Source organism: Equus asinus, chromosome 22, assembly GCF_041296235.1.
Source record: "Equus asinus isolate D_3611 breed Donkey chromosome 22, EquAss-T2T_v2, whole genome shotgun sequence".
NCBI classification, from domain to species: Eukaryota; Metazoa; Chordata; class Mammalia; order Perissodactyla; family Equidae; genus Equus; species Equus asinus.
In genome coordinates, this window is record NC_091811.1 from 24,190,807 (window position 1) to 24,213,609 (window position 22,803).

At 37.6% G+C, this 22,803-nt stretch overlaps 1 protein-coding gene across 2 annotated transcripts in view; it reads right to left on the reverse strand.

Moving 5' to 3' along the window:
* Window positions 1-6,925: 6,925 nt before the first annotated feature.
* Window positions 6,926-22,803, reverse strand: part of LRP6 (LDL receptor related protein 6) — a 176,387-nt gene continuing 160,509 nt past the window's right edge. For both annotated transcript variants that reach the window (XM_044775138.2, XM_044775140.2), the window contains 6 exons: window positions 22,317-22,553; window positions 21,538-21,648; window positions 17,410-17,640; window positions 15,746-15,882; window positions 14,980-15,077; window positions 6,926-12,320 (listed from right to left, as the gene is read on the reverse strand). In XM_044775138.2, coding sequence (XP_044631073.1) covers window positions 12,026-12,320; window positions 14,980-15,077; window positions 15,746-15,882; window positions 17,410-17,640; window positions 21,538-21,648; window positions 22,317-22,553 — 1,109 coding nt within the window. In that variant the 3' untranslated portion in view covers window positions 6,926-12,025. The remainder of the gene's footprint in view (window positions 12,321-14,979; window positions 15,078-15,745; window positions 15,883-17,409; window positions 17,641-21,537; window positions 21,649-22,316; window positions 22,554-22,803) is intronic.

Consider the following 22,803-nt stretch of genomic DNA (forward strand, 5'->3'; position numbering starts at 1 on the left):
AAAGAAATAGAAAACATAAAAATAATGAAAAATCATTGAAACCAAAAGATGGTTTGTTGAGCAGATCAATAAAACCTATAGCCTGACTGATTGGGAGAAAAGGCACCAATTACCAATAAAAGGAATGAGCGAGGTGGCATCACTATAGGACATACAGATATTAAAGTGATAACATTGGATATTATAACAGCTTTAAGCCAAAAACTTGACAACTTAGATGAAATGGACACATTTCTTGAAAGATAGAAACTACCAAAGCTCACTCAAGAAAGATAGAATGTAAAATTTTACAATTCCAAAATGGAAAACATTTTGGCAATTTCTCAAAAAGTTAAACAAACATCTACCACGTGACCCAATCATTTTACTTTTAGGAACTGACTCAAAGGAAATGAATTTGGTCCAAAACTTGTACCAAATCTAGTAACTTTATTTGTGAAAGCCCTAAAGGGAAAAGAACCCAAATACCCATCAACAGATGAATGGATAAACAAATTGTGGTACATCCATACAATAGAACACTATTCAATAAAAAAAAGGAATGAATTATTGGTATATGCTGTAACATGGATGAATCTCTAAGAGAAAGAAGCTAGACTAAAAAAAAAATGGCACACGTATAAATTTATTTATACAAAATTCTAGAACATGCAAACTAATCTACTGTGACAGAAGGCAGGTCACTGGTTGCCTGGGAACAGGGAGGGATCAAAAGAAGGAATTTCAAAGAGGCATGAGTGTTTTGGGGTGATGGAACTGTTCATTACATTGTCTAATTATTTTGTGGGTATATATATCACAAAAATGAATCACTGTATACTTTAAATACATGCAGTTTATTGTATGTCCATTATACCTCAATAAAGCTGTTAAAAATTTTTTTAATGAAAACATTTTCAGACAATCAAAAGTAGAATTTGTCATGAGCAGACTAACAGTATAAGCTATACTAAAGGGGGCCGGTCCCATGGCCGAGTGGTTAAGTTCTCAAGCTCTGCTTCGGTGGCCCAGGGTTTCACTGGTTTGAATCCTGGGCGTGGACATGGCACCGCTCATCAGGCCATGCTGAGGCAGGATCCCACATGCCACAACTAGAAGAACCCACAACTGAAAATACACAACTATGTACCGGGGGGCTTTGGGGAGAAAAAGCAAAAACAAAAAAATCTTTACAGAACAAAAAAAAGAGATATACCAAGGGAAATTTTTTAGTCTGAAGGAAAACTATACCAAACGGAAACTCAGATCTATACAAAGGAATGAAGAACACCAAAAAATAATATGTGGGTAAGTAAAAATATTTTTCTTATCTCTAAATTTTTTAAAAAGAATTGACTGTTTAAAGCAAAAATAACAATGTATCATGACATTTATAACATGCAGAAGCAAAATATATGACAATAAAAACACAAGGGACTGGAGGAGGAAAAGGAAATAGACTGTTATAAGGTTCTCATACTATATGCAAAGTGGTGTCCTATTTCAAGGTAGATGACAGCAAGTTAAGGACACATACTGTAAATCATACAGCAATGACTACATATGAGCATAGCTAGTGAGTCAATAGTGGGCATAAAATGGAATACTAAAAGATACTCAATTCAGAAGAAGGCCAGAGAAGAAAAAAAAAGAACAGTGGGACAAAAACAGCAAGATGGTAGACAAACCCAATCATAGCAATAAATGCATTAAGTAGAAATGGCTAAACACTCCAATTAAAAGACAGAAATAGAATCAATAAAAATGACCCAACTACACTCTATGTAGCTTTTTTTTTTTTGAGGAAGATTGGCCCTGAGCTAACATCTGTGCCCTTCTTCCTCTATTTTATATATGGGATGCCTGCCTCAGCATGGCTTGATGAGCGGTGCTAGGGATCCGAACCAGTGAACCCCAGACCGCCAAGGCAGAGTGCGCAAACTTAACTGCAGCACCACTGGACCAGCCCGGCAACTACGCTCTGTTCTAAGTCTGAACAAGAAAGAGAGGTAGGTTAAAAGCAAAAGAATAAAAAATATATACAGAACTAATAAGAAAGTTGATATGGATATATTAATACCAGTCAAAGTAGACTCAGGTCAAGGAAAATAAGGACAAAGAGGGACATTACAAATGACAAAAGGGTGATTTATTAAGACCTAACAATCCTAAATTATGCAGAGTTCAAAATAAAGCAAAAACTGACAAAACTAAAAGGCAAAATAGATAAATCCACAATTACAGTTGGAGATTTCAACACTCTTCTCTCAGTAATTGATAGAAGCAGACAGAAAATCAGTAAGCATGCTGAGGGCTTGAACGATATTAACCAAACAGACCTAACTAACCTTTGTAGAAAACTGTTATCTAATAACTGCAGAATACTCAAGTGCCCATAAAACAGTCACCATTACAAGACCATAGTCTGGCCCATCAAACAATCTCAATAAATTTAAAAGGATTAAAATCATGATCATTAAAATCTATGATCATTACAGAATTAAATCTAAAAATAACAAAAAGATACCTGGAAAATTCATGAATATTTAGAAATTAAACACAGTTTTATGTAATCCGTGGTTCAAAGAGAAAGTCACAAGTAAAACTGAAAAACGTTTTGAACTGAATGAAAATGAAAACACCAAAATTTGTGGGATGTAGCTAAATTGTGCTTAGAGGAAAATGTATGGCTTTAAATGCTTCTATCACAGAAAACAAAGGTCTAAAATCAGTGACTTACGCCTCCACCTTAAGCAGCTAGCAAATTTAACCAAAATAAGTAAAAGGTAGGAAATAATGAGTAGACAGCAATGAAATTGAATATGGACATACAATAGAGAAAAATACATTAGAACAAGAGCTGATTTTTTAAAAAAATCAATAATATCGATACAACTTCAGTTTGACTGACCAATATAAGACATAAATTACCAATGTCAGAAATAAAAATAGGCATTAAAAGGATAACGGACATACTTTATGTCAATAAATTGACAACTTAAATGAACAAATTTCTTGAAACACATAAATGATGAAAATGGACATAACAATGGAAAATATGAATAGCCCTCAATCTAAACTGAGTTCTCACTTAAAAACTTTACTGTGGGGGCCGGCCCGGTGGTGCAGCGGTTAAGTGCACACGTTCTGCTTCAGTGGCCAAGAGTTCGCCCATTCGGATCCTGGGTGCAGACATGGCATCGCTTGGCAAGCCATGCTGTGGTAGGTGTCCCACATATAAAGTAGAGGAAGATGGGCACGGATGTTAGCTCAGGGCCAGTCTTCCTCAGCAAAAAAGAAGAGGATTGGCAGATGTTAGCTCAGGGCTAGTCTTCCTCAAAAAACTTTACTGTGATATATATACATCTGCCCCTAAGACTCACAGCACTGCACAGAACTTGAGGTCCTGAACTTTTCCTTCCCATGGAACCCCAGGAAAAAAGGACTCAAAATACAAGTCTTCAAGGCCATGCAGTTGGGTAATGGCAGTGGGGAACTTTTGGTAGGATTATCAGAAGTCCAAAAGCTCTCAAGATAACCACTTTTGTCTGCCATAGAGCATGTGCTGTACCATGGGCCTTGGGCGGTCTCTCTTTTGAGAGGTGTACATTTCTTTGGAATGCACAGCAAGACCAGAGAAGGTGCTGAGGGAAGCAGGCATCAAATAGGTATGTGCACAGAATAGGCTACCACATCGGTGTTTGGCCTCCAGGAGACTCTACCCTGTAATACTATTCATTGCCCAGAATGCTTTATGGACAAGTGGCTCTCTGGAACAGGTAGCGAACTGGCTGAAGAGTCAAGGTTGAGAAAACTCTATTCGAGATTGATACAACAGATACTGAGAATAAATGAGTTCAGACATGCCTTGACAGTTAATTAAAACGGAACAGAGACAAGAATCTAAATCTCAGTTCAGTGTCCTTTTCCTTCCACCCACTGCCAACTGTCTCTGATCAAATTTTGCAGTGGAGTTTTTCATAATCAAATTGGGTATTTCTCATCAAATTTGGTTACTAATCGATTGATTATTTTGAGGAAAAAATGGGATACTTAGCATGGTACCTGGTGGACAGTAAATGCAGGCCAAATGTTAGCAAGGTTATCCTTTACTTTTAGCCTCTTTACTGGGGAAGATTGGCTTTACATCTTGACTCAATCTGAATTTACAAATGCAAATCTCAGGTGGGAAATTCCCCGGGGGACAAGGGGAGATTGTGCACTGTGCATGATGGTACAAATGGATAGAACCCGAGATCTCAGTACAGTGTAGGGGAGGAAAAATATCCGAGCTCTTGACTGGGACCCTTGTAACAAGAGATTAACTAGAGAAAAGCATACAAATGCATTTGAGTTTTATGGGACACAGGAGCCCTCATAAGGAAATGAAGACCCAAAGAAAAGGTTAAACCTGAGTGTTTTTATGCTAGGTTTGATGAAGAGTGGGAAGTCATGGAAAGATATGATAGGACTAAGAGTAGGAGCTAAGTGTAGTAAACTGAGGGAAGCTTAGCAAGGCCTGTTTGTTCAGTCTTCTCTGTGTCCCTTCCTCTTCTGAGACAAGGATGCTCTCTCCTCTGGGTATAGCAAGGGCACCTCTCACATGAGAGATTATGACCTGCTTCAGGGGAAGGTCAGAGTCCTTCTTGCACCTGCTATTACTCAAATTTCTTTGTTAAAATATTCAATATGCCAAGTTGCCATATTTTGGGGTGGCATGTCCTGAACCCCACCAGCAGTAATTCATCTTTTGATTTTACAGAAATAATGCAACCATATACAAGACAAAGAATTAAAATGGAAAAGACTGCATAAACTAAGCTGAAAAATCTATCTGGAAAGAAGAACCCAAAACAACTTGCAGTGTGTTCCCCATTGCTGAGCTTGTCTTTATTTTTTATTTATTTTTTTGAGGAAGATCAGCCCTGAGCTAACATCTGCTGCCAATCCTCCTCTTTTTGCTGAGGAAGACTGGCCCTGAGCTAACATCCATGCCTATCTTCCTCTACTGTATACGTGGGACACCTACCACAGCATGGCTTGCCAAGCAGTGCCATGTCCACACCCGGGATCTGAACCAGTGAACTCTGGGCTGCCAAAGTGGAACATGTGCACTTAACCACTGTGCAGGGCTGGCCCCTTGAGCTTGCCTTTAAGTCAGGCAAACCAATCATAGCTCTGCCTCCTTTCTTTGACTCACTGGGAACAGCAAAACATGTGATTGTTGTTTTCCCTCCAAGGGAAAGTATGGGAGGTTTCAGCAAAGAAGCTACAGGAAGCTCACTTATTCAAAGGCATCTGATAAGGAAAGACCTTTATATTAAAACTTGGTTTCCATTTAATGATCTAATGTTTGGGCTCAACTACTGCCAAACAAAAAGCAGTTTTCCTCTCTTATCAAATGAGCAAACAAGACTCAAGCAGGATGTGGTAGTTTTGAGTTCTCATTGGTTTTTCCATGGACCCTTATGCAAAAAGTATTGTGGGGAAGAAAAATAATTTTCCCTCTACCCTTCTGAGTTCTTAGCTGAGACCCCTGTAATAAAAGGCAAAGTAACAAAAGAAAAACAAGTTTATTAACATGTATGCCTTTTGTATACACAGCAGATACTCAGGGAAAAATGAGTAACTCCCCCAGGTGGCTTACAATTCAGGCTTAAATACCATCTTGTTACCGCACAAAATTGGGGTTCTCTTGCCCAATGTGCATAAAACAGCCAGTTAATTATGGCACCAGCTTTTGGGAAAAGAAATCAGCTTTATTCTGTGATCTGCAGGGAGACAGGGGGCATGTGCTCTGGGATCTGCCTCCCTGATTCAGGATCTGGGGCAAAATTTAAGAGGTTAGGGAGAACAGGCTGGCATTCCGAAATGCTGGCAGGACAGGCTTTGATTGGTGGGCGTCAAGCATTTATGGTAAGGTTCTAAACAGTCTTCAAGCCTTTCTAGTCAGGTTCTAAACATTTATGATGAGGTGGGGAAGGAATTTTAACACCAGATCCTCCTGACTGTTGGACCCCCCCCCCCCTTCTGATAAGAGTCTGACCTTTAAGTTCCGCTCATGTCCCAGTCCTTCCGTCGTATGGGGAGGAGAATGCGGTCATTTCAGGTCAAGATTTCTTCTGCACATGCTCTGGCTACATGGCGTCGCAAATTTTCTCAAAGACAGTTTCTTAATTACTCTGTTGATAAAATGTGGTCAGTTGAACTGGTCCTGCAAGGCCCATGGTTACAATCTTAATAGGAAAAGAGGAGGGAGGATGTAGGCCTCTTAGAGGAGGGTAAACGATTTTTAGGAAAGATGAATGGGCCCTTAGAAGGACAGATGGGAGGAATGATAGTTTGTGACAAAGTTTGTCTGGGCTGTGGTGTCCACTTCCGGTCTCCTCTCCTGTGATGAGTCAATTTTCTCTGGTTGATGAATCTCCCAGGGAGGGGATTTAGGATTTATGACAATTGTGTTCCTTTCAGAGAATCTGTCTTTAGGTAGACAGAGGACAGTTCAGAGAAAGCCAATCTATGCATTTGCTCTAAGTGTTTACAGCTCAAAATAAGATGCCAAAGTGGCACAGTTTGAGGTTGTACATTCTGCTACCCTTCAGTATCATCGTTATCATTGGCTCTGCACCAGGAAAAGCAATGTTCATTTTTAAAGCTAATTTGTAAGGGGGTGGGGGGTACTCAGTGTCCTCATCGGGACTCCTTCCAGTTTACTAAAACCAAGAGCAGCCCTGAAGCACAAACTCTTTTCCTTAGTCTCTGCTCCCAATCACAGCATTGACAACTGAAACTAAGCAACAGCCCTTCTCAAATCTCTCTTCCAAGGTTGAAGTTTATTTGAAATGCAAACAACAAAGGTCAGTTTTGTCGTGTCTGAAACACACCAGTCGTATATCACAGCAAAGCACAATAAGCTGATTTAATTTCTTGCTGAAAAAAATGACACTTTTATTTTTCCACTGTTTTATTATAAAAATCAACATTTCATTTGTTACAACTCAGCTTATTGTAATAATCAAAAAGGGGATTTATACAAGGTATTTTTATACAGTTTACAATTAAAGCACTTATTTTACAAAAAGAGGGAAGTGAATAGTGGACAAGGGCTGACCAAATGTTGGCCATTAAAATATAAATACATCCTTGCAAAGCACCATCGTACCAAAGTCCATGAACAAGAAACACCAGCTGACTTTAAGACAATGACGAAGATTAAAGCTTAAGAAAAAATTTAAAAACACAAAGGATAAACATCTGAAAGCAGCACCAGATCCTTCACTTGCAAATACGGCTAGTCCAGCTTAACTTCTTGGTATCCTCTTTTATTCTTTTCAAGTTTTCCTCGCTAACCCCAGATACTTAATTTCATGTAACATTAGATTTAATCAGACCTTCTTTGCTTTATTTTCCTTTTAGCATTCATACTTAGGCATTGTTATATATATATATCTCCCTGCCCCGCTCATATCTGATTTAAAACAAAAAATGGACAGTTAAGCACAAGCACACTGTCTATAACTCTTTGGTGTTAACTTTCGGGCAAACCCTAAGTAACGGTGGGAAATTTAAAAGTTAGTTTTTGTTAGGTCTATACTCCACTTCTGAGTACAAGAAATCACTTAGTTTATAATTCTATCTGTAAAGCCATGATGATTTTTTTTAGCAATAAACTTAAGAATGGTTTAAGGATGGCTTATGAAAAAGAACAAGAGTAACGTTTACCTGGGCTGAAGGAGGGTGAAGACAGTCAGTAATTTCATTCTAAGTAATCTAGATTAACCTAAGAATCTACCCCCCACCCTCCAGGCCCCGGCTTAGTTTAATAAGATGCGGAATCAAGTCAAACAAATATCCTGAGAATATGGATTCACAATGTTGATAATTTAAATTTTTTAAAAAACTATAAATGCAAAATATTATGCTTTAGGTCCCATAATCCTCTAAAACTTTGAGAATTTCAAAAGCTAAATTTTGAGACTATTATGAAGTGATGCCAGGCAAGAAGTCAGAAACCACACATATGCTACCAGTACTTTCTAAAATCATGTTACTTCTCTTGGTTCATTTTAGGTTTGTACAATGAAAGGAATACCAAATAAAATTAAATTTCTCGAGTTTAAGAATTTTCAGAACATGTTTTAAACAACACTTGATTATCAACTTCTTTATGACTCAGTTCACGTCTACACTTAGTGTATAGTCTCATTTGCAGATGCCCAAACATTTGTCGGTCAACTGACATTCACATACTCATATCCAAATTCCAGACATACTATGTATGTCACTATACAGACTTAAGCCCTGTACTTAATAAAAGTATGACACATTTGGGGTGTGAAAAGTCCAAGATTTTTTTTCTGAATCTCGTTAATGAGTAATGGTAACCAACATGCAGTTCTTATGACATGCAAATCAATGAAGTGGCAAGTTTTCCCCTGCAAGAGAGAAAACTATTTAAAAAGCCACATTTTTACGAATCTAATCTAGGCACTGGACTAGATAGGTAAACAGCAGCAGCACATCCATCACAGAGAAGCAGGCTTGCTTAAGGCAAGCCTCTCCGGTACCAGAAGGAATTAGTTTTTACTCTGATTGTTGGTATCAGGTCACGTAAATACACACAGTTGATTAACCGGCTGGGTAAGCTGCACCTACTAAGTCTACTTGAAGTATTTATTCTTCATTAATGGGCCGAATGGCACAACAAAAAGATGTTCTTCCAAAATAAATTGGTATCTAATGCAGCTGGTGGCTATTTTTATATCTTGACATCAAATAAGTTGGCCTTATATAAAGTATTGAGTTTAGAGTATTTCTAAATGATGAACAAATACAGTCCTCAATCATCGTAAAATCTTACTGTTCAAAGCCCCCCCCCAAATTATTGTCCTATATTAGATGAAAATGGACTGCCATGTCTTCATTTACAAATACATATCATCCCTGTAGAATAGTTGTCTCAAACTTATTAAAGGGTCAGATATTTCTCGATATTCACCAAGTATTTTTATATTAAAATTAAAATAACAATTTCTACTAAACAGACATCTCATGATATGCTAGTATAGAAGAGTGGCAAGCAAGTGTCAAAGGCATAATACAATTTCATGAAAGAAACATTAATACTCAGAAAATTCTCTCCCTTTACTCTGTTTTTATCTTGTGACTATGCTATTACCTGCTTTATGCAGCAAAACCTCTTGGGCCACTGTTCTATAAGCCCAGGGCTCTGCGGGAGCTAAGTTCAAAGATATAAAAGTTCAGAGTTATGAAAGACCACTTCAACGCAGAATAGCTTACTACAGTGCATTGGAAGTACGCTGTGCTGAAGTTCATTTCTCAGATAATTTTAATCACATCAGTAAGTGGGTATACTTTAAGATGTACTCAAAATACACACTTTTGTATTTAAGGAATCTAATGAACTTTTACTCATTTTTCCCCCATGGACAATGAATCTTTTCACTTTTCTCCTTCAACCTTTTTCACTTTTCCCTTGATCTGTCTTCCTATACGTTTATTTTTTATCCTCAGGTTTTCCAATTAAAGCTCTTGTGTTTAATAGTCAAGGTAGTTTGCTTAAGCTTAACTGTCCATGTAATCTGAGGGCCAGTAAATCTTTCCCCAATTTTGACAACTCTCTCATTTAAAGGTACTTTCAAAAACATTGAGAATCCATCTCAACTACCCCAGAAAGAGGATTCTGAGATTAAGCTGACTGCCTTCAAATAATTTCAAACAAATTGGCACACAAATTAGTATTTTGCAAGAAGAGGCCATTGCCATCGCAGTACAAGCACTTGGACTGAGATATAACAAGGCAATATTCTTCTTAGTTCATTATAGTGCAAGTTTCCACATGGGAAGCCCACCAGATAAAGATGCACATTAAAAAATGTAAACATATAGAATTCTCAAATTCTAATTGATACCCAGTTATTGCTAACCTTTCTATCTTCATTTAAGCATTGAGTGCCCCTGTGTGTCACCGAATGCAACTTCAATGTCCATTTTGTTAGACTGTGAGCACTCTGTCCCATCAACAGGAAGAATTAACGCTTGTCTGACTGAAACGCAAGACACTGATGGATCATCATTTATTTATATGCAAAATCAAGTGCACCTGATTCGTATAAGGTATCCCCAACAGTCTAAGCACTATTCTGAAACCACATTTTTTCTCTTTAAAAAGTTTACTTAGGTATTTTTTAACTGCTTAAAAATTTACTTCAACCCTACCAAAATTAGGAATCTTTTCTTTCATTGTTTTCTCTTGGGCCCTGAAATCTAGAGAGGCCTCAACAAGACAGAATCAAAACAAAAAGAAAAACAATCGTTTAATAACTCACCAACATCTGTTAAGGTAAAAATACATTAGTTTAAAAACACATTCAATTTTAGCAGAGAAGTGCTGGAAACACGTAAAAAGTAGGAAAATAACTTCCGGCAAGGTGGCAGAGCAGTGCTAGAATCATTCCACAGGTCAGCCCTAATAGCTGAAGATGTAGCAGCCCCAGTACTGTGCAGGTGCAGGTCGGGTCAGGTTACAGAAGAGCCTTCCATTATTCCCCTCCACCCAAGTTCTGACAACTGAGAAGTTAATAGTTTGCCTTCTCACTTAACCCACATTGTCAAATTTGTTAAATCATCTTAATCCATAATAGGATAAGAGAGAACACACATAAAAATATATAAGAGGTGATTATAAGAATAATTTGTGGATAATTTGAAAACAATCTAACATTCACATTAGGTAACAGAAAGATATTAAACTCACGTCACACATTAGAAGAGGTATGTATGTAGATATCATTCAGAGAAAAATTGGCCTAAAGAACATGAAAATGTCACAAACAGTTAATAAAGGGAAAACCTAATGATAACAAAAAATTCTCTTTTTAAATAGATTGTCTCTAACCGGAACATATTTAAATGTTTTATTAGAAAAAATATATATATAAAAATGATTTCATACTGTGATATTATATGCTGAAAGTACTGCAAGGATATATGATTAATTTACAATAAAAACACAATGGTTAAATTTGTAATTTTTAAACACTGTCTACATGTGTTGTAAAATGCTGTAACACTTTAATGAGCATTAAAACAATCTTAGAAGTAAAGAGGAGCAATAATATGTCTAACCTTTGATCATTACGCAAAAACAGCAGTCAAATTGAAGAGCTAAGCCTACTGGGGAATGGAGCTAGTAGAAATAGTAAAATGAAACTTTAATTTCGAAAATTCCATTTAATCACTCCTCAGATAAAAAGCTTTGAATAAATCATGATATCTTGGCAAAATGGCCTACAAAGCTGCTGGGGGAGGAAGCAAGGTGAAACACCTAGAGAAAAAATTACTTCTTGATGAGGTGTGGGTTCTAAGGTAGGGACAGAAATGCCCCACAGAATCTTACCAGACAGCTGATCTCTCCTACAACAGTGACGCCCAGAATGGATTTTTATAAATATTAATTTTCCTTGCTAAAATTGTTGGCTTCCTAGAGAAAACAAAGCCCTTTATCCAAAGTTAGTATTAATTTCTTTTTTTTCTTTAATGATTTCTTAAACTTGTTGGCCCTCAAATCTTAGTTAACACGAAGAGTATTTGGCTACTTCCAAGTATCTATGGTTTGCTGTTCTAAGATGAACTTAATTGCTTCTTTTTTTTTTGGTATCAATAAAGCCCAGACATTCCTGGTCAGTGATGCCTTTATTATTCCTGTTTCCTTTGTACTCAGTCACTTCACTGGGTTTAAGGCATGCTTTGTGTATTTAGTTTGCAAAAATAAAATTTTTAGTACAAATTTATTTTTTATACAAATTTTTATGGCACAAGCAGCAAATCTGCTGTTTTAAGAAAATATATAAATATCCTTTTCTTCTGTACAAATATCTCCAGTATTCCCTACCCCATTTATAATTTTTAACTGTACATGGTCTGCCTCATCCTTCTCTAATAGCTCCCTCCCCCCCTCCAGATCTCAACCACATGTGTATTTACATTTTCGCGTTGGAGGCAGTCAGAGGAGGAGGGCCCCTCCTCAGGAGGAGTCTGTACACGGAGAAGGGGGCGGTGGGTAGAGATGGTGAGAGTAGCTCCTCTCTGTGTACGGAGAGGGTGGGCAGCTTTCATAGTTCTCTTCTGCCGACAAGTATTGGCTTCGGGGTGTGGGAGGTGGGGGCACAGGCTCTGAGTCATAGTTCAAGTCACTAGTGTAGCCCTTGGCTGTTGCCACTGAGGTCATTCTCCGGCTGGGAGCATAGTCACTGTCACAGACATCTGTGCTGCAGGGTGTGGTGGGGGGTGCAAAGTGCCGGTAACTGTAGGGTCTGTAACTGGTACAGGAAGAAAAGCAAGAGAAGCAAATTTAGTTTTACAGAAAAGTGGTTTTCCCTATCAGAATAAATACAAAGGTATTAGATGTGAACTTCACCTTGAAGATAAGCTATTACAATTTAAATTTGCACAGACCAAGAGGCAATTTTCAATGGCAGACTGGAGGAGGAAGATATTTTATATTTGCAAATACAATGTGATTAGAGGCAATTAAAAATGGATACGATGGGAATGCAGAGGTGAACTCAATTTAGCCCCTGGAGGTGCTCTTATATCTTTAAGCTAAACTGCATCACAGAATAATTGGAAAATGTCTCAGTTACACATTTTGCATTTAGTCTATGGAGTGGACCTCATGAATTTTTGCCATTCTGTGGTCTGTGAGAAGAATAGGTCTTTGCATATTTTACACTACTCAAACACGTTAGCATTCCCTCGACATTCTTTAACCGCTCTATAATTTACCTGATGAATAATTTAATGATGTCTGAAGACTTTGATCTCTCTAAAACTCAAATACTGTACAGCCCAGCTGAACTGTGGCAGAGAGCCTACCTGTCCCACTCCTTTACTATCAGCAAGGGGAACCACTGTGGTTTGGGGGAAAGAGTTTTGATTCCTTGTGTCCAGACAAGCATCATAGCATAAGAGCAGTTTTAACTGAACATGAAAATGATAAATTCTAACAAGTATTCCAGAGACCTAATTTATTTCTTATACATGTTTATCTATCTTTTCAAATAATCTGCAGCTGTTAATCAAGTTTGAACATCGCTAACTAAAGAAAAAGGCATTCACTGGAAAGAAAGGAACGCACTAGTGAAAATAAGAGCTAACAAAGTGCTGGTTTTTCTATCATTTCTACTTCTATCTGTAACTTCTTATACCATTTATATTCTAAATATGGTAAAGTTGATCTGATTTCATATTTATGCCAATCAAGATTTAGTCATATGATTTCTCATCAAACAAAGTGACTGCAAGGGAGGGGCAAGAGCAAGTTAAACTGAAGGAACAAGTCATAGAATACCCGGTGATAGAGAGCGCCACAAGATAACATCCCAGGACACAAGCCATTTGATATCACTTAGGGCTCACCTCAAAAGAAATGGCTGCCAGAAGACCAAATGCTACCTGACCTGCTGAGCAGGTTCTCAAGCACTCTTACTAACAACACTGACAGGATGTCCTAGTATTTTTTAGGTCTTATCTTTCTGTCCAGTCAAGTGCTGAGCCTTGGTGAACCTTCTTGGCTCAACATTTAAAAGGCCCAACACTTCCATTTTCACAGAGAGGAAAAAAAAAAAACCCAGGAAAGAAAGAAAGGAAATTGTTTTAAGTTCCAGTTTAGACAAAAATCTTACGAAATAAAAAGTCTGCTCAAAAGAAACAAACTGGGCTTAATTTGAGATGTGGCAAATGGTCAAATGAGAATTGTTTTTAATGCAATTATGTTTATTTTAATCAGTATTTTATTTAAAGAAATTAATTTTTTTAAATACAATTTTAGGTCTTTCCTTTTGTTTTTTCAATTTTCAGGTTTCTGACTTTCTATTTTGGCTTTTTAGAACAACTTGTTACAAGGAAAGCAACATTTACAATAAAACATAAAAACAATCAGTTCAGAGTAAAGCCTGTCGCAAACAGTCCTATCTATAAACTGAAATGAGAGATAGGAATAAGATACTATCAACAGTTTCCCCTTGATTTCTATACATATGTAAGGTTATGTAAGGGCAATCTGACTGGAATGCTGGGAACGTCTTAACTAGAAGACAATAGGCACCTGAGGGAAGCCAATAAACAGCAGACACTACGTGCTTAGATAGAGGATATCAAGCTGTTGATCCTCTGCCGGCCTTGCAAACAAGATGGAAGAGTAAGGATGACACACTAGTACTTAACCTGCTCAATATGCTCTACAGGCTCACAAATCAGCACAAAGGCATAATTTCCCCCTTTTGGCTTACAAACTCATTTCATTTATTTTATTGAGTCATGATTTATTCCATGCAACTATATGAGAAATCTTACATTCCAGATTGTAATAACACATGCGAGCAAGGGCTGAACTTAAGCTTCCCTCAAATTCTGTGTTCTCAATATCCCTGCTGTTTTAGAGCTCTCACAACTCTCTGAACCATAGTCTGATCTGAGGATTCCATTCTTAGACTATCAATCAAACTTAACCTGAGAGTAACCTACTTTAAAACCCGTCACTCAGGTGGGAAGCTTTTCCTTAGAATACTGCCAAAGCACTGGAGGTTCTACTTTATTACTCTAAAAGCCGGCATTTGTGGCTCTCTTTAAAGAAATGTATAATGCCCTGAAAGAAAAAGATTTGTTGTAGGGGCAATGTCAGCATTACCAAGATAAGATGCCTATTTTCTCTCGGTGACCATTGTCTACTCATTCGGGGCTACAGCAAGCCCACAACTAGAATACTTCTTCCTTCTAATACATACTTTAACTTACAACCATGTGTTGCTTAATGACGGGGATACGTTCTGAGAAATGAATTGTTAGGCGATTTCGTCATTGTGCGAACATCCTAGAGGGTACTTACATATACCTAGATGGTATAGTTTACTACACACCTAGACTATATGGTACAAATCTTATGGGACTACCAACATGTTAGAGGAGGATGTGTATTACCTGTAGGACCTATGAGTAGAAGGACTGTTTGAAGAATAACCAAATTCCATAGTGTAATGTGATCGTTCTGTAGCTGGGGATGGCGGAGGGTTCAAAATCTAAACAGAGAAATAATTTAAATTATTAAAATATCAATAGTCTATCCTAGACAGAGACTATTAGACTTTATTTGAACTTCTCTTCCTTCATCTCTGTTCATATTCCTCTCCATTACACTATTAGCACAATCTTTCTTTTCCCAAGAACTGACTTCAACTAGTACTTTAGGATTGTGGCTCTCCACTCCCCAAGACACAATTTCATCATGGCTAAACAGTGCAAGGTGATGAGAAGGAAATCAATAATCTGTAAGTCACTGGTTTAAGTTCAGCACAGCTGGGTTCTGATTTCTTAAAATTATGAATGCTTAAAGAAAAATTACCAACATAGGAGAAGTACCAGGTATGGTTCCTCTTTGGGGAGGTCATGGAATGAAGGTCCTAAGCCTCTCAGAAGGTACTATTTAGTAGTTCTACTTTTACCTGAAATATGAAATTAATGTCCAGTTCTTCCAAATATGCTGGTAACTACACAATAAACTTAAAGATTTGTAAGTGCTTGTATGGCGGTGGTAAATCCTTCTTTGAGCCATATTTATATGCCTAAATTCTATACTAAAAATCATTTTACATTCCCATTGCTGCATACCTACATTTAAATGAGTTACAAATCTAAGATCCTATTTATCTTAGCATTCAAAGTGAAACAAAGGAAAACAGACTCTTACTGCAGGAAAGTAAGTGCCTTTGGTGCTTGAAGAACTACTTGATGATGCTCCTGTGACATGAGCGCGATCATAAGGGGGTCCACTGCTTCCTCCCATGATACTGAGCGAGCTGATCATTGATTTACCTCGAGACATTCCTAAAATGAAAGAGGATAAATAGTGAAGATGAATAAGACCAATAAAAATGCATGAAATAATTTTATTCAAAACTAGGATTATAAATACCTATAGTCAAACAGTTTGATTTTAAAACAATTTATGCCCTCTTTTCCTAATAATTATTGAAAATAATTTCAATTTTCAAGGAGAAGGGAAATGCATGTTCTCCAGAAATGAACACTTCCATTGAGGGCTGGCCTAGAACAAAGCCAAGAACAGCTCCTATCCCTTCCCTCCCCAGGATGAAAGCACAGCTCCTCAAAATGAGAGGTTTTTCAACCTCTTAGAGGATTTGAGGAAGAAAGGACTATGGAGAGTGGAGGCTGTGAAGCAGGGTAGACTAAACAATAATTTGCTCATAAGGAAACTAAACTCATTTTTAAGGATATAAACACAATGTACGGAAATTATTTCTTCATCTACTGGATGCAAATGTTGTTGGAACTATAACCACCAATGCGAAAGAAGAAATTCTGTTTTTTCCAGTGACTCCCCAAATTCCACTAGTTGAAAATGGGAATGGCAGCAAGGAATCATTATCATTAACAGTTTAAAAACCACGTCTGTTTACTGAGAGTTAAACCTAAAATACGTTCTCATTTTCAGAGGGCTTTTGCCTGGTACTCCTTTTCTATATTCAATAAAAGAAAGGCTTCTTTTCACTAAGGGCACAAGAAAGCATTCAAAAGAAAGTTGTACTTCCCCAGAGCACTACACTCCACCCAAGTATAGAACTTCGGGCTACTTGTCTATGCCTAAACAAACCCTAGGCCCACCGTCATCACCTACAGTTAGGAGAAAACATAAGAACATAACCCTCCCGGAGCCGGCCCCATGGCCGAGTGGTTAAGTTCGCATGCTCTGCTTCGGCAGCCCAGTGTTTCACTGGTTGGAATCCTGAGCACGGACAGGGCACTGCTCATCAGGCCATGCTGGGGTGGCATCCCACATGCCACAGCTGGAAGGACCCACAACTAAAGTACAAAACTATGTACCGGGGGGCTTTGGGGAGAAAAAGGTAAAATAAAATCCTTAAAAAAAAAAGAATATAACCCTCCCTATCACCAAGATATTTCCAAATCTTATTTGATGAAAAGGAGTCGTTATCTATATTTTGGCCTCCTTAAATTCCTGGGCTCAGCAGTACTCAGGTCCCTGGTAGTGAATCTAAAGCATGTGTGGTTTATGACTCTTTTCACCAAATGACTAGCTGACTCACTTTCAGTGGAGTGCACTCAGAAATGCGGTATATGCGGTATATACATAAATGCTTCTGTATGTGTTTGCTTTACATCTTTTGGCAATTTCTACCAAACCATACCCAAGGTCTTTTGTGTATAGAGAAGGTGCTCAAAGTAAAAGAGAATATTTGTTCTTACAATTTTTTAAACTCTAAGTAGTTTAGTTTGAAATAGACTCTAGGAAGTATCTTGTTTCCATAATGGAAACTTGGTAATCTTGCCAGGACCCAAGACTTGATTCTCAATGGATCAGTCTTAACTCACCTGGAAGAGATCCTGACAAAGAACTGGGGTGTGGCACATAACCAAGGGGAACAGAAGCTGGTCCGTGAACTACATAGTCATTAGTCATGGTTTCTCCATCTCCCTTCATACGTGGACACAACATCCTCTGGCAGATAAAGTATATGGTTCCAGACACAAAAATGGTGACAATTACTCCAATAACTGAACCAACTGTATTGGTGGCCTGTGGTGCTGGCTCCTCAGTTGGATCTAAAATGAGAATGCAGTACAGTTATATAATGGAAAAACAATTGTAGATTCAAAATAGTAATTGAAAAGAGGGCTAGCAAGCAGAACATGAGCCTAATGAAGACAAATATTTTTCTTTTTTATGAACATGTATACACCATGCCCCATGGATATATGGATAAATGCCATCATTAGGAATGAAAACGAACTATCCTAAGTGAAGACAGAAATAAAAGAATACGATGAGAAGTATAATTGTAAATTGATATAAACAAAGATGTTAAGTGCATTACAGATTTCATCATTAAGAAGCTTTAAATACATACATAGATAAAATCTATCCTACTTCATTCATATGCAGAATCATAAAAATCAACAAGGTTATTTTGCAATTTCAGAGAAAATTTTAGGACCAGAAGGGATGGACCTAGAAAAGTCATCAAATGTTTTACCTGGAATGGTGAAGGCACCAAAAGCAGCCCTGAGCTTGATTTTAGGTTTGATAAATGACATTTAGGCCTGGTGAAGGGAAATTAGAAGCTAAAGATGAGCATTAGCTCTCAGGCCCAATATGCTGCTGCCTTTAGGGTGAGTCTAGTTGCCTTAGGGCAAGGAACATAAGGTCTCTGATATCTGAGTTAGAAGATAGGCCAGAAGAATAAGGCCAGAGCATTAGCGAACGAGAAGAAGACAGCACCCATGGCATCTACCTTCACAGGATCCCTGAGCTATTTGAGGCTTTAGAAGAGGAGAGTATCACTATTAGAGGCAGAGGGAAATAGCAAAAGGGCTCATCAAACTTGAGCATTACTATTCTATTTAGAGGGAAAATTCTTCCATTCTGAACAGTCAGACTTAATCTCACAATTGAAGACCCTTTAAAAACCTTCCTTCTGCTTCATCTTACCTCAAATCTCCCATCCACGTAGCTAAACTCACCCTCTGACAGATTAAATGAAAGAAATGAGAGAAAATGACATCACTAAGTTACATAACATGTAAGGGCTGCCAGTCACATATTTCGTCTATGGATTCCGAGGCACAGACTCTCGTTAGTCCTTATGAGCAACCATTCCATCTTTCTCATTCCTTTTCAGTGCCTTGGCATTCCTTTCTAATGCCAAGCTTCAAGAAAGAATAGTTTACACTCACTAATTCCAATTCTTAATCTGTGGGTCACATGTTAACTCACTGAAATCAGGCTTCTATCCTCACCACCACACTGAAACACTAGCTGGGCAAAGGTCAAAGTTCTCCTATTTGCCATATTCAATAAATTCTTCAACTCATTGACCTCTCTATATATTCAATACCGCTGGCTCTTGTTTTCTTCTCAAAAATGTCCAACCAATGTCCTTCCGAAATACCACTCTCTTAGTTTTACTCTGATTATTCTCTGTATAAAACAGAGATAAATAAAAAACCTGTATCAGTCAAACATTACATCTGCAGCCAAGATATGGAATGGTATTTCAGTTTTCAGTCCCTGCTACATACTCTAGTTAATGACTACAGTCACTCAGTGAGGTGCCTGTGAGTTAACCTAAACTGATCAATTGTATCTAAGGGTTTGGTAATCTCTTTTAATTTTATTTCTGAAATCTATCCTCTCCTTTCCACCGCCACTGCTCCTCTTGATTTAGATCTTCATCTTCTGTCTGAACTACAAAAGCCTCCTAAGCATTTTTAAATTATAGGCTGCAAGTCATTAGGTGATGGAAACAATTTAGTGGGCTGCAATCAGCATTTTAAAACAGAAAACTTCAGAACGCAATACATAATATGGGTAAATACTGTTGTATGGCACTTCTGTATCTTTACATATGCATCCACATCACTGCATTCCTCTTGATCTGGTCACAAAAGTTTGAAAGCAACCAATCTAACAGATTTTCCTGCCTATAATCTTATCACCTCCAATCTATCTGCTTTACAGCTTTCACAATTATGGGGCCATGCCCGTCCTTTCCTTAAGTTTTTCAATGACTTTCCATTATTCTGGAATATTGTCAAGGCTCTTCGGAAGAAAAGCAAAGTCCTCCATGATCTTAGCTTTACATGTTACCTCTTGCTGACATCCCTCAAGACATAGCCTATATTTTGGCAGTCCTATTTACATGTAGTTGCCCAAAGGTGCCTGTTTCACTCTGCTTTTGAACAAGATATTCCCTCTGTATGGAATGCAATCTCTCTACTTACCTGCATAATTAATGCTATTCGCTGATCAATATCAAATCTTAAGCACCATTTTTCTAAGAAATTTTGACTGAACCTCATCTTCATTTCTGAAGATGTGACCACTCTCTCCTTCGTGCTACTACTTTTATAGATCTCTATTATAGCACACTGGATGTCATTTATCACACTTCTTTATCAAAAGTACCTACTATGAGTCAGGCTATATGTTTTATATATTATACATTAAATCATTTAATTTTCTCACAACTACCAGGCTAAATATTATTACCTTCATTTTAAAGACAAAGAAACTAAGGTTTAACAAGAACAAATAATTTGCTGGTAAGAGGTGGAGCTAGAATTCAATCCATCTCAGTCTGGGTTTAAAATCCCAATTCTTGGGGCCAGCCCAGTGGGGGAGCAGTTAAGTTCACATGTTCCGCTTCTCGGCGGCCCAGCGTTCACCGGTTCGGATCCCGGGTGCGGACATGGCACCGCTTGGCAAAAGCCATGCTGCGGTAGGCGTCCCACGTATAAAGCAGAGGAAGACAGGCATGGATGTTAGCTCAGGGCCAGTCTTCCTCAGCAAAAAGAGGAGGATTGGCAGTAGTTAGCTCAAGGCTAATCTTCCTCAAAAATAAATTAAAATTAAAATTAAAAATAAAATAAATAAAATCCCAATTCTTACTACTACCTCAACCACGGAGGACTTTGAGAAACTTGGTACAGGTACCATGTATCCTCAGCACATAGCAGGTATTCAGTAAATGCTTGTTGAACAAATAAACAGATTCTAAAGTCTTAGTGTGTATCCCATTTGAATTTTGTAAAAATACTAGGTTAAAGTCTCCATTAAGATACAAGAGTTTTTGGGGCTGGCCCCGTGGCCGAGTGGTGAAGTTTGCGCGTTCCGCTGCAGGCGGCCCAGTGTTTCGTTAGTTCAAATCCTGGGCGCGGACATGGCACTGCTCATCAGACCACACTGAGGCAGCGTCCCACATGCCACAACTAGAAGAACCCACAACGAAGAATACACAACTATGTACCGGGGGGCTTTGGGGAGAAAAAGGAAAAAATAAAATCTTTAAAAAAAAAAAAAAAGATGCAAGAGTTTTTAAATGAGTTTTATCTAAATTCATTAAACCAGTTTTGACAGGGTAGACCTGGCTTATGCTGAATTCTAGTCAAAACTAAGTTTATCAGTTTGGGATATATTTTACGTTAGGGCATTGGTCAATAGTTATAAACTTTGAAGAAACTATAGGCTACTAGGTGTAGGGTCTCTCGGCACAGGGGTACATGGTGGCCAAAGTATCCTCAGGCTGCATTTTAAGGCAGCTCTTCAACTCACTGAGAGACTGGTGGAAATATGTCCAAAAAAAGGGGGCGACTTTAAACATGGACTAACATTCAGAAACTCTCAAATTCAGAACACTGATTAATTTCCATGTCCCTAAACTGTTTGAGACTGTCTTAACTTTAGCTGTGGCAAAATAATATTTATCTTTTCTGATGCTTTACTAAATGTTTCTGTGAAGATTTTTGTGCACAAGAAAACTGCTACCTTTAAGGAATTAAAAGCAAAATATAAAGAAAATCCTTGGTACAAATCATTAGTTTAACATTAATACTTGTTTCTTAATAAGCAAATATTGATTATAAGTGAACCTCACACATAAAGGAAAAAGTATTTTTAAAATTCTCCCTTAAGAGTAATATACAAGTTTTAGTCCTACTTACAACAATCCAGTTCATCTGACTTGTCACTGCAATCCACATTATGATCACATTTCTTGTGTTTTCCAATGCACTGACCATTAGCACAGCGGAACTGATCAATTAAACAAAGCACTGGGAAAAAATGCAAATAGTTTTCTTATTTTCACTATCATGTAAAGCCAAACTCTGACAAGAGTCAAAAGGTGCTGTCTGGGTGCAAATGAAAAACAAATTAGACCTTTAGATATAACTTTCAAAATTATTCTCTGGAGATTTCCATTGGTAGAGAGAAAAGAGTAGAGAAAGGAATCTAGCAGGAAATTTCCTATTTTGTTCTTTATGTTAAATTTCATCCCTCACTAATAATTTTGTCAAGAATTAAATAATTCTACACACATTTCTAGACACCAAAAAATTCTAGAGAATTTGTTGGTTTGTTGCTGTTGTCTTTTTTACTGTGCTAAAGGTTAGCAGAAAGAAGAGGAAAATACGGAATTATTTTACATTGTAATAAATAAATCTACTAATTCAGAGTTCGTTGGTAGCAAGAACTATTTTTACATATTGAAGCTCTAATCTTTTGGCCTCATTTCTCAATTTGAAAAGCTTATTCATGTATAAGTGAGTGCACATTAAGCGAATTAAAACAACAATTTGGAACATGCTACTATGTTTGGACATAATAAAGTCAAATGGATTTGAAAAACTCCAAATCTACCACTGAGCCAAAGCAATACTCTGAATTTCAAACAACTTAATGGAAAAAAGATTACATATCCAGGCCCTAAGAATGTGGATACCTTCACAGTTCTTCTCATCTGATTTATCCTGACAGTTTGCATCTCCATTGCATCGGAGGGCACCATCAATACACTGCCCACTGGCACACTGGAACTGGGACTCTGAGCATACAGGACAGTTGAGCTCATCACTGTGGTCTTCACATTCAGTAAACCCATCGCACCTCCAAGCCACAGGGATACAGTCAATTTCTCCCGTGAAACAAGTAAACTGCTGAGGAGAACATGTTGGGGGTTCTTCAAATGAACAAGGGGAGGGGAGTGACAAAAACACAGTAATAGTCACACAGAGGTACAAATATTTACACCTGAGTGCAGTTCAATAATTATCATATATAAAACACTTTATAGTAGATAAAATTTGCAAACTATCTCATCTAATCAGAGAAGTAATAAAATTTTTACACTACTTCATTTAGATTCACTAACTTGCAAAACATTATAATAGAAGAAGTTTTCAAGCAAGATTACTGTATTTGCAACCCAT